Consider the following 12,670-nt stretch of genomic DNA (forward strand, 5'->3'; position numbering starts at 1 on the left):
TCCGCAGATGCTCAATTCCCATTATACACAATGGTGCAGTAAAATAGTGTTCATTATATAAAATAGCAAAATTAAGGGTTGCTCTTTGGGTTCTTTTTTGGGGGTGGGTGGGAGGTATATTCAAGCCATGAATGGCTTAATCCATAGCTCCAGAATCCATGAATATGGAGGTCTTACTATATTAACTAACCAAAAAAATAAATATTTTATTATTTTTGTTGTATAACTCAAAACAGGATTTGACATCACATCCAATAAACATAACACTGCCACAAAACAATTAGGTAACATTAAAACAGCTAATGAAGAATACTGTAAGCATGTCAGTCAAGCATGCCCTTTGTACCTCAATCCACCTAAATGTTTGTCACCTTGACCTGTAACACACCAATCCAATAGCTTTTTGTTCGATATAAATCAAAGATACACTCATTTATTCCTCTGGTTTCTAAGTATCTGAATCAAGATTAGAAATCCAACTAGTCCTTGCTATTCTGTTATTGACAAAGGAAGCACATTTAAATGATAACAAGAGCTCATGGGTGTCATTCTGAAGTTAAATTGTTCCCCAAGGACATGTTCACAAAACGTCTACATTTAAAGGTCATTCACTGCCAAATTATGAACAACTGTTGCATTTATAAGCAGAGGTTCAATAGTTCTGAGATCCAGACATCAATTTAAAGTGGCAACAAAAAGTTTAACTGTTGACTGGTATTAACTGAGGAAAACATCTCCACAAGGCATCTCACCCTGTCAACGTAAGTTGCTTAGAAGACAATCCTACTGTCAAATGGAGTGACACCAACCAAATTGAATTGGAAGATTGTGACACTTGAGATGATACTGGATTTCATCTCCCATCAATCCTAGCCAGCATGGCCAAGGGTGAGAAATGATGGGAGTTGCAGTCAACTTTATCCAAAAAGGAAAGGGCTGGGGAAAGATGCCACACACATATTGGAAGAACAGGGTTGTTAAAAAAAAAACCCCAAACAACTATCATATATGCCTGCATTGTCCAGCTGTTGAAGGGGCTACTACCCCTCTGCTTTCATCCCTTCTTTCTTTCTCTTTTGTTCCTTTCCTCTCCTCATATCTTTCCCCCTTTCCTTTCTTTTCCTTCCCTTCTTTTTCATTCTTTCCCCTACCTTCCCTCCTTCTTTTTTCTTTCTTTCCCCCTTCCTCCCTAACTTTACCATATTTACTTTCTCTTCCTTCTTTTTCTCCTTTTTCTTTCCTTCCGCTCTCTCCCTTCTCCATTCTTTTATCTTCCTCCCTTCCCTTCTCTTCTCCAGCTGAGAGGCCTAGCTCACAATGCCTCCATGACAATTTGGTTTGCTTTGTGGCTCTTTCTTTCATTCCTCCCTTCCCCACATATACATGTCACAATTATTTCTCAGTCGCCCTCTTTCACAGAGGGCCACTTCACCTACAACAGCCAATCTAGTGACATCACAGAGGGGCAATCCACTTAGCAACAGCCTTTGTGGTACAGACAAACAGACAGATGGATAGACTATACAAATAAAGATAACCAGGAATGTTGAAGGAGCATACGTCCCTCCTTTCACATGAACTGCTGTGCTGGAAATCTGATTTAATTGGGAAGAGCAAAAAAGGGGGGATGCCTGAAAAATTACATTTGTACCCTCCCTGACATTTTTGTGTGCAAGGAATAAACAAGGTTTACTTTTGCTTTTACATTGCTGTGCTGTATACTTTCCTTGCAAAAATATTCTTTCTCTAGAGAATGAGTCATTTGCCAAAGTTCTCTGGTTCCACTTCCTAACTTCAGATCTGATTCAGGCTGGATAAATCTGTGTCTGGTCACCACAATGAGGCTCACATGACTGGAACTTCTCTTTAAAAGATTACTACTGGTATACCAAGCGCTGAATGTCTGTATCTTTGCCATACTAGTGGCATGATTCATCACTTCATATTCAGGAAAGGTACAGTTTGGACTCCATGGCAATTAAGTCTACGTATTAACTCACACATTATACAAGGAACTGAGGAATGCACAAAAACAAGCAATTACTGTTTCTGGATAAGTTGTGTAAAACAGCACTTAGACTAACAGAAAGATAAATCTTTATTTTGTTGTGGAATTTAAAATAATATAACTTGTATTGAATGTCATTAATTATTTGGAATAGTCATTTCAACATGGATGGAATATGTTGGAATACGGGGAGTTAGCTGTGTTATTTTTATTACTTTCTTTCCCACTCCATAGAAACAACATGGAACTTAGGGGTGATATTACATCTGAACCAAAATGGGGTATTTTGAACATTCCTGACAGTTTGGACCAACTCTCATAATCCCTTGCCAGTGGCTGTGCTAGGTGAGGCTAGGTGAAGCCAAATGGCTCTCCATCCTTGTTCTAGGGGTTTTTAAAATTCTTTTAACAACCAACTTTGCTTTACAAATGTATTTCAAATAGATAACTACTTATTCTATTCTAGTTGGATATTAAATAAAGTATTCATTGTGTTGTTATGTGGTATCAGATGGATTTACCGCAACTGTATCACAGGGTTTTCTTATCAAGATTTACTCAGAGGAGGCTTGCTATTTCCCTCCTTTAAGGTTGAAAGAAAGTGGCTTGCCCAAGATCAACTCAATGCTTTTCCTTCAACCATCAATGGGTGCATCTACACTGTAGAATTGAGATGGTCTAAAACAACTGATTTAAAGTAGATGGAACTGTTTTTAGTGTTTGTGTATATTTATAGTTATTTTATGTTCCAGCATGGAAAGCTTTCTGTATATATGCTGTGCTCCGCCCTGAGTCCCCTTCAGGATGAGAACACGGAAAAGAAATATTTTAAATTAATAAATAAATAAGACTTAATGCAATTTGACACCATTTTAATGACCATGACTCAGTGCTATGGCATCATGGGAGTTGTAGTTTTGCAAAGTCTTTAGCCTTCTCTGCCCAAGTTTACTTAAGCCATACCATACTACAAAACCTAGCGTTCCAAAACATTTATAAGTGGCAGTTTATGTGGTGTCAAACTGCATTAATTCTACAGTGTAGATCAATGATTCTCAACCTGTGGGCCCCCAGAAGTTTTCACCTTCAACTCCCAGAAATCTAACAGCTTGTAAACCAGCTGGGATTTCTGGGAGCTGTAGGCCAAAACACCTGGGGACCCACAAGTTGAGAACCACGGGTGTAGATGCACCCTTAGTCCAACACTCAAACGATTACTCTGTGCTGGCTTTCTTAGCTGCTTGTCAGAAGCTAATCTCAGTCTAGCCCGGTGGTTCTCAACCTGTGGGTCTCCAGATGTTTTGGCCTTCAACTCCCAGAAATCCTAACAGCTGGCAAACTGACTGGGATTTCTGGGAATTGTACGCCAAAACACCTGGGGAATCACAGGCTGAGAACTACTGGTGTAGCCAAACAATCTCACCTACCTTTAAGAGTTAACTATGTGTGACTTAGTTGCTATCTGCTTTCTTAGTTCTCCAAGTAGAATAAACCAGCAGATCACTTTGGAAGACTGAGATTTTGTCAACCAGAAGGTGTTGTATAATAGCAGAATTTCCAGTCAACTATACATTTTAAAACAAATGTACATACTTATCTACTGTAAGTACTCTATTTTGATAAACTCTATCAGTTCTTCACATGCAATAAACAGCAATTTCTTAAAAGAGGCTTATTAATTTCATAAGGGTTTCCTAGACAAGGAATCATGGTTGGTTTTGCCAGTTCCTTCCTTGTAAATATAACCTACAGCATCTGGCATTCTTTGGTAATATTCTATCCAAGTAATAACTAGAACTGACTCTTCCTGGCTTCTCAGATCAAACAGGATGTGCCTTTATGGTGTTTATGCAAAGTTCAGATTCTTTTTGATATGTGCCTTCAAATTGTTTTCAACTTATGGCGATCCTAAAGTAAATCTATCATTATGTTTTTATCGTGTTTTTCTGTTTTTGCAAGATTTGCTCTGAATTGGTTTACCATTGTTATTCTTTGAGGAGAGCAGTCTATGAGTTTGAACCCTGGTCTCCAGAGTCATAGGGCCCTTCCAGACAGGAACTGATCCCAGATTTTCTGCTTTAAACTGGATTATATGAGTCCGCACTGCCAGAAAATCTGGGATAAACAGAAAACCTGGGATCAAATCCCAGGATACAGGGCCTGTCTGGAAGGGGCCATTTAATGCTGAAACTATGACACTGCTGAACTCCAACCATAGACAGCCAATGCCAATAAAACCTATCCAGGTTTCATTCAGCATAGCTAGGCAGTGTCCTGACAAGGGCAGAAGCACTGACTCCAAGAATGGTTTGCACCTGCTCAATACATTTTGCACAGAACTCCAGATAGGCCGAGAGACTGTCATGCCTTGAGGTTATTGGCAAGCCTACCAAACAACTTGAAGGCACACAACAACAACTATCCTAATTTACTTGACTATCTCATCAGTCCAAAGCAGGCCCACACTTCCCATTGAAATACTGGTTTAAGTTGGTTAAAATTGTTGTTCATCTTTCATACTGTATTATTCTCCCAGCAGTCCAATGGACCATGAACTGGCACTCTGCTTAAAAGGTTTAAGAACCCCTGATCTACATTGCAGAATTAATAATGTTTGAATCCACTTTAACTGCTGTGTCTCAATGTAGTGCTCTCACTGCCCCCCCCCCCCCAGCTCAATGCTAGGGAATCCTGAAGACTGTAGTTTGGCAGAGGCTCCAACATTGGGGCTCAATGTATGGAGTAATGGAAGTTGAAGTTTAACAAGGTATTTTGCCTTCTCTGCCAAGGAGTCTTGATGCCTCACCAAAGTAAAAATCTCTTGATTCTATAGCACTGAATCACGGCAGCTAAAGTTGTTTCAAACTGCATTCATTCAACCCTCAGAACACAAAACTGACCTAAGATGCCTAACAGACTCTGCTGTGGTCTGCCCTATGCCTTGGCACCCTGTTTCCTCAGTGCCCAGTTCCCTGGCCCACCACCACACTCCATGGCACCCAAAATCCACTTGTTCCTCTCCACCCTTCACAATGAGAGGAAGAGAAAGCCTGTGGCTCTCCATTCTCCTTGGCTCCTGACCTAGGATTCTGAACTACACTGCAGCTTGAACAGGCATGGGCAAACTCAGGCCCTCCAGGTGTTTTGGACTTCAACTCCCACAATTTCTAACAGCCTCAGACCCCTTCCTTTTTCCCTCTCAGGTACTTAAGGACTGGGCTGTGGCGCAGCTAGTTAGTAGCCAGCTGCATTAAATCACTACTGATCAAGAGGTCATGAATTCAAAGCCAGCCCGGGCCAGAGTGAGCTTCCAACCATTAATAGTCTAACTTGCTGTCGACCTATGTAGCCCAAAAGACAGTTGCATCTATCAAGTAGGATATTTAGGTACTGCTTTATGCGGGGAGGCTAATTTAACTAATTTACAACACCATAAAAAAACTTTCCAGCAGCATGCATAAGAATGAAGAAGTTCTCCATCAAGGACTCGATGTCACAAGTGGACAGTGAAGCGGAAGCTCCCCCTGTGGCCAGAATCGAGCATACCCTCATGAAGCCGGAAAGCTGGATGGCTAAATTGTCTCTGTGTCTGTCTATGTACAGGGTTAGTCAAAATGCATAGGCCAATAAGCCATTCAATTGAATGGCTTATTGGCCTATGCATTTTGACTAACCCTGTATATTGTATGTCTAATGGCATTGGATGTTTGCCATGTATATGTGCATTGTAATCCACCCTGAGTCCTCTGTGGAGTGAGAAGGGTGGAATATAAATATAGTACATAATAACAATAAAATAAAATAAAATACAAGAAACAGTATAAATAAACTGATCAGAACAATATAAAATCACAATATTTGAACACAGAAAGTTGATCTCAGTGGGCAGGGCCAGTTGCAGACATTAAAAGTTTAAAAACAATGGGTGAGAGAGCAATGTAATGTATCTGGACGGGATCCGCGGGATGAAGTAGGGTTTAATTGCACTAACAGATAAAATAAAGTGCTTCCAAGGGCATTTTATGCAGGGTTTGGTCAGGTCAGGGGTTTATTGTTCATTCATTCATTGAAGGCACACTGGAACAGCCAAGTTTTCAAGCTCTTCCTGGAGACAAGGACACGGAACAATGGCTTCAAACTACAAGAAAGGAGATTCCATCTGAACATGAAGAAGAACTTCCTGACTGTGAGAGCCGTTCAGCAGTGGAACTCTCTGCCCTGGAGTGTGGTGGAGGCTCCTTCTTTGGAAGCTTTTAAACTGAGACTGGATGGCCATCTGTCGGGGGTGCTTTGAATGCAATTTTCCTGCTTCTTGGTAGGGGGTTGGACTGGATGGCCCATGAAGTCTCTTCCAACTTTATGATTCTATGATTCTACTGCCAGGATGGGGGCTTGCCTAATTTCTCTGGGGAGCAAGTTCCAGAGCCGAGGGGCCACCACAGAGAAGGCCCTCTCCCTTGTCCCCTAATAAGCCATGGCTCAATGCTCTATGACCCTGGAAGGCTCCAGTTTCCTGCCATGTGTATTTCCTCCCAGTTGCCCATGGACTGGCAGTCTGCACAGAGGGTGCATAATTCAATAACACATGGTTATGACACTCCTGCACTCTTTGGCAAAGAAAGTGAAAGATAGGGTGGGAAGCGACAACTCCCAGCATTGCTTCCATAGCCTTGAGTCAGGGCAAGGCAACTGCATTCATTCCCGAGTGGGCAAGGACTTGGCGCCTCCCCGCGCCGGGCTGAACCATTTCCTTCCTTCCAAAGGGAGGAAGGAAGAGGAAGAAAGGAAGGAAAGGAGAGAGAGAGAGAGAGAAGGGAGGAGGGCTCGCCTTCCCTTGCCCACCACTCACTCACTCACCGTGTAGCCCCTCTCCAACTCGCTCTCCTCGTAGCGGAACGATGGGATGAACACCTCCATGGCGCAGAAGCGGGAAGGAGGGGGAAAAGGGGGGCTTCCAGGAAGGGAAGGGAAGAGGAAGGGGGGCCTCGGCTTTGGCCTGGCGGGAGGAGCCACCGGGCAGCAGCAGCAGCAGCAACGCCAGTCACCTGACTGCTGGGGACGACCTTTCCCTATCTCTATGGGAGGGAGTCCCCGGCTGGCTGCCTCTCTCTCTCTGCCCCCCCCCCCTCTCCGCTTCCTCACGTGATTCCTGGTGCAGAGACAGTCTGGGAAAAGGAAAGCAGAGGCCGAGGAGGGCAGTGGCGCCCGGCCTGGCCTTGGTCACCCAACCAGGGGCCCCGAGGCTGGCTTTTTTCCCTTCCGACATCCCCCAAAGGCGCCCCATCTCGTCCCATCCCTGCGTCAGAAGCACCATTCCCATCCGGTTCCTTTTGGAAGCAGGAAGCAGCCCTGCCATTGCTTTGAATTATGATGATTATTATTTTAACTTTATGTTTATACCCCGCCACCATCTCCCCAAGGGGACTCGGGACGGCTTACAAGGGGACAAGCCCAAGATTATACAGATCAAAGCAGAAACACATTAAAAATCCATCAAATAAAAACAACACAGTCACAACACATCCTCATGAAACAATCTTATGGCTGAGAGAAATGTCGATTTCAGAAAGAAATCGACTTTAAACGCAATTTTAGAAAGAAAAGGATGCCAATCGTGACCCCTTTGGCCTTTGGCCTTCATGACACTTGGTCAAGCTGGCTGGGCCTTCTGGGAGTTGAAGTCCCAAAGAGCTGGCCAGCCAAAGGTTGGGAATCCTTCTTAATAAAATGGGCCTACTTTGACGACCTGGCTTTTTGTAATTATATGATCTGTATTTTAATGTATTTTATGTATTAATGTATTAAGATGCTATTATGTTTTATCCTACTTGTGTACGAATTTCCTGCTGTTAGCCGGCCTGAGTCCCTCTTCAGAGGTCGAGAAGACCGGGTTATAAAAGCTCTCAATAAATAAATATCTTCTATACACACAGGCTTGTATCATATGTCCCAGAATATTCTAAAAGTTTGACCAAGGTGGCTGGAGCTTCTGGGAGTTGAAATCCCAAATAGCTGGGAGAACTAAATGTTGAGTAGCATTGGTTGGAAATGTAATGCCTTTTATTGGGCAAACTGCTTAAAATGGCTGGGAATTATGACCCCTTCCAGATACCAATGGAAAGGAATGTTGGGAGTTGAAGTCCAACAATATCAGGAAGGGTATAGGATTTCCACCCTAACTGAAAATGTCACAGTGTGGGCTTGTTCAGCAAGATCAGTGGTTCCCAACCTGTGGTCCATGGACCACAAGAATTAAAATATGGTCTGTGTTACTACACCGTTGCAACAAGAGTGACTGGTCTTGCAAAACCCTCCTATAATGCCAAGGCAACGAAGATGTCGGGGAGAGGCTGACTACCCAGGAAAGGCATGACAACAAGCCTCTTGCTGCTTTTCCTCCTCCCCCCCCCCCCCCCCCCCAGTGAAGCTGTTCCATGTCGCACCTGGAAGCAGGGGCGCCTTGATGTCTTTGTTTTTAGGCCTGTTCCTGGGGTTATTTCAGAAAATTGCAATGGATAGACCATGTCAGTCTAGATGATTAAATATGGTTTTTTGTGGGCAAGCAGATGGCAACTACTGGATAGCATATGTTCTGTAATAGAAACTAGAGCTGATGTGGTCTATCCAATGCAATTTTCTGAATCAGCACCCCAAATAACCAAACCGAATCTAAAGTTGACCAAAAACTGATTCGTAACTCTTTTGATACTAATGTTGGAGAGTGGTCCCTGGTTAAAGTGGTCCCTGGTCAAAAAAGATTGGGAACTGGGCTAGATCTTAAGCATAAATGAGGAAAGAAGAGTGTGTTGGAGGTTAAAAAACTTAAAAGACCAGGCAAGTTTTCCAGTGCTCTCTAAAGTCATGCTTCTCAATGTTACAGTTTATTAAGTGTTGCTGTGAAGCCAACAATTTATTCATTCCACCAGGACCCACCTGTTTCTCTAGTTTATTATGCTTTCCCAAGAATGAAAGTGTATTATTACTGTATAGTCCAGATGAAGTAAAAAAGTAGCTATGCATAGACACATTTTATGGGTAAAGAACTGTACCTTTAAAAGTGCAAACTTCTATTACTTTTTCTACTTGGGCCCTAGTGAGTCACAAAAGTGCAGTATTGAAAATGGATAATTCTTCTTTCAATTGTCAGTTTTACAATTATATTTTAAAAGCTCTTGATATCAATTTTCCTGTGTTTGTTTCATTGGATAGCCAATAGAGAAAAAAGTGAGAATAGAATCAATAGTAGAATAAAAATGATGTAAACCAGCAGGAAAACAAAGCACATAGGACTCTGTGACACAAACATAGGCAGCGCAGTTGAAAAACAGGAGCAAAGAGGAAAAGAAATACTCAGAGGAAATTTTAAGATGCTGTTTTGTTCATCACTAATATATTGTAATGGTGGTGTCCTCGTTTACTTTCCAAATACTGATGGAATGTGGATCCAAACTAACAAAAAATTAAATTGATTAGGGAGTGGCAGATGAAGTGAAAAATTGAAACATTTTTTTTTTGTTTTGGGCAAATGCTGAAGAATGAGAAATGTATTTCACATTTTTTTTTAAAAAAGAAAGCTATAGATGGCATTTTATCTCAACCCCTTAATTTTAATAAATAACTAAAAGACTGGGATGCAGTGAGTTTTCTGGGCTGCAAGGCCATGTTCCAGAAGCATTTTATCCTGATGTTTCATTTATTTTATTTATTTATTTCAAATATTTGTACCCCGCCCTTCTCTACCCCCTGGAAAACTCACAGCAACCCAGTGATTCCAGCCATGAAAGCCTTTGACAAGGAACTAAAAGACTTATTGAGAGCCTACATGGCTAGACTTATTTATGGCAAGGATTTTATTTTGGTCATAGTTATACCTGGTGATATCATTTCCTTGACAAACCACATTTTGAACATGGCAGCACCCCAAGAGAGGGATTTCTGAGGCACTGAAGATTGGGGCATTGGAAAATTAGTCTTCTCCCAATCACAGGATATTTCAAGGACTGATCACAGGAAATAACCGAGTCCTGTTGCAACTGCTGCCTCAAGGTACCCTGAAATTGGAAGAACATTGTTGATGACATTTTCCAGTGCCTCAATCTGCATTGCTTTGGAAACTCATAGGTTAGGGTACTGCCACTGAAAAGGTGGGTACTAGGGCTGGAGGCTGGTAATCAATTACCATAAAAATGAATCCCTGGCATTTAAAAGATCCAGCTTACAGCTTCATAACCAAAAAGAACAAGCCATAATTTCATAGTTAACCGGGTAGCAATAGCAGATTTGTCCTTAGATAAGGCCTGTACGATGTGCCACACCATCTTATGCTAATAAGTAGCTACTCATATAGCTATGAGAAATGTAAGAAATGCACAAGATCTTTCTAGAAAAGAATCACTATTTCAGAAAGAATGGAAAAATCACAAGATACTCATTTTAATATCCCATTTTATTCATTTCCTTCACTACCAACTATAAGGCTTTGTTGTCGTGTGTCTTATTTTTATTTGCTTTATTTCTATACCGCATTTTTCAGCCCAAACAGGCGACTCAATGCGGCTTACAGGCGACTCAATGCATTCAAGCCATGGCAACCCAAAAGTGAATCTATCATGGGCCTTTCTTGACAAGATTTGTTCAGATGATGTTTGCCTTTGCCTTCCTTTGAGGCTGTTACTTGCCTAAGGTCTCCATGGCTGAGCAGAGATTCAAACTCTGATCTCCAGAATCATAGTAGAACTAAGATATTCCCTCCAGAATTTGAAACTTGTTGATATTGGTTTGCTGGTTGCATTTTCGAATGGAATTATCTAAATAGGTTCAACTCTAAATATTTGTTTGGAATTTATTTATTAGCAATGTAGGAAATGATTCCAACTATGACATATTTGAGACATGGTTTAAAGCTAATGGATGACCAAAGGCATACCATTTTTCAATGCGTAATACAGAAACATTCTTTTTCATAACTTTAAGGCAGCTCAATTGTAAAGTAACTCAATATTGTAAAAACACAACGAAACAAAACAAAAAACAAGTCCAGTAATACACGCCCAAAACATACTTGAGGACTACCAGTCTCTCAGACACATTTATTCCATATTGTTCAGCTGAAGATCCACATCCATACTTTAGTCTATGTTCTTTTTTTGGATGGGACACAAGAGGCTGTTCTTGGCTGTCACTCTTTCCCCTGGGGCCACTATTGCATGGAAGGAGAGGGAGGAAGATAATTGTGTAGCTGGGAAAGCTTTGTATCTCCCTGCAGTTGCTGAAGATAGACTGAGGCACCACACTGTTGTTCCCAGACATCTCTGGTGAACTGCAGGGGGACAGGGAGCTGTCCAACTACTCAGTTGCCTCTCTTGTTCCCAATTCTCCCTCTAGAACAATTAGCCATAGTACCACCCCTTCAGGGTTTGACTGCTGCTTGCAAAGGGGTGGGGGTGGGGAGTGGGGGAGGATGGAGCTACTTCTAGAAAGTTTAAGTGTTTATTATGTTCCAGGATTAAAATCTGAACACTCAACCTATTTGTCTCTTTATGTTCTCAGATACTATGGGGAGTCCTTGAATATTTCACGTCCTATAATGCTTCAATACTTTTCCCGCCCCAAGTATGTACTCAGTGCAACACTACAGAGCAATCTGCTGCCCAGTGTCATGTCTGTTCTTATGTTGGGTGACATAGCACAACTAGAGGGAACACAAGTACAGAAATCCTGTGTCTTGGGCCTTAAATATCCCAAAGGTATTTATCTGGGCTTGGAATCCAAGCAGAGTCAGCCCTTGGTTAGGTACTTATATTGGTGTAAAATATGAAAGATTCAGCTATATGCTGATCTGAGTCTAAACAATTCTATTTTGAAAATAGCTGACATCTCATGGCCTGTATCATTTGTGGTATAATAAAAATCCTGTTAAGTACCCTGGGCTAACAATCAAATGTTCAATTGACTTTATAAAACTGATGGGATTTTCTTTCTTTCTTTGATTTATATCCTGCCTTTTCCTTAAAGCATCTTTCAGTGGAAGTTTCCATGAGATGCATGACAAGGGTGTTAGCCTTCAGAAATTCTCCCTTCCCCTATAGACTCCATTCTTCATCTGCTATGAAGATGAAGCAGCCAGTGGCACAATGGGTTAAACCTTTGTACTGGCAGGACTGCTGACTGACAGGTCAGAGTTTCTAATCTGGGGAGTGGGTTGAGCTCCCTCTGTCAGCTCCAGCTCGCCATGCAGGGACATGAGAGATGCCTCCCACAAGGCTGGTAAAACATCCGGGCAACGTCCTTGCACACGGCCAATTCTCTCACACCAGAAGCAACTTGCTGTTTCTCAAGTCGCTCCTGACAACGAAAAAGGTCTGCTATAGAAGGTCTGGGGAATTTTCAGAACAGAATGAGAAGTGGTACAGGGGTCTTGAGAAAATTACCACAAATAGCTTCTCTCCCTGGAGCCTTACTATATCAAAGAGCACTCCAGTGATAGCAATTGGCTTACCTTTGGTAACCATCCCACAGTTCAGTGTTTTAAAAACCAATTATGTCTTGCAGTGTCACTGTCCTAAAATAAACTTCGATCCAAGTAAAGTGACTTAATTTTGATAATTTAAGATTTTAAAAATCTGAACAAATTTAGAATATATGCAGTTTTACTATTTGACA

The 12,670-nt window shown here is 41.7% G+C and overlaps 1 protein-coding gene across 1 annotated transcript in view; it reads right to left on the reverse strand.

Annotated features, from left to right (window-relative positions):
• The window catches only part of SNX24 (sorting nexin 24), a 78,091-nt gene extending 70,974 nt beyond the window's left edge, over nucleotides 1-7,117 (reverse strand). Inside the window, exon 1 of the mRNA XM_060761963.2 lies at nucleotides 6,866-7,117. Within this exon, the coding sequence (XP_060617946.1) occupies nucleotides 6,866-6,925 (60 nt within the window). The 5' untranslated portion in view covers nucleotides 6,926-7,117. The remainder of the gene's footprint in view (nucleotides 1-6,865) is intronic.
• Nucleotides 7,118-12,670: the final 5,553 nt, after the last annotated feature.

This window comes from Anolis sagrei, chromosome 2, assembly GCF_037176765.1.
Source record: "Anolis sagrei isolate rAnoSag1 chromosome 2, rAnoSag1.mat, whole genome shotgun sequence".
NCBI classification, from domain to species: domain Eukaryota; kingdom Metazoa; phylum Chordata; class Lepidosauria; order Squamata; family Dactyloidae; genus Anolis; species Anolis sagrei.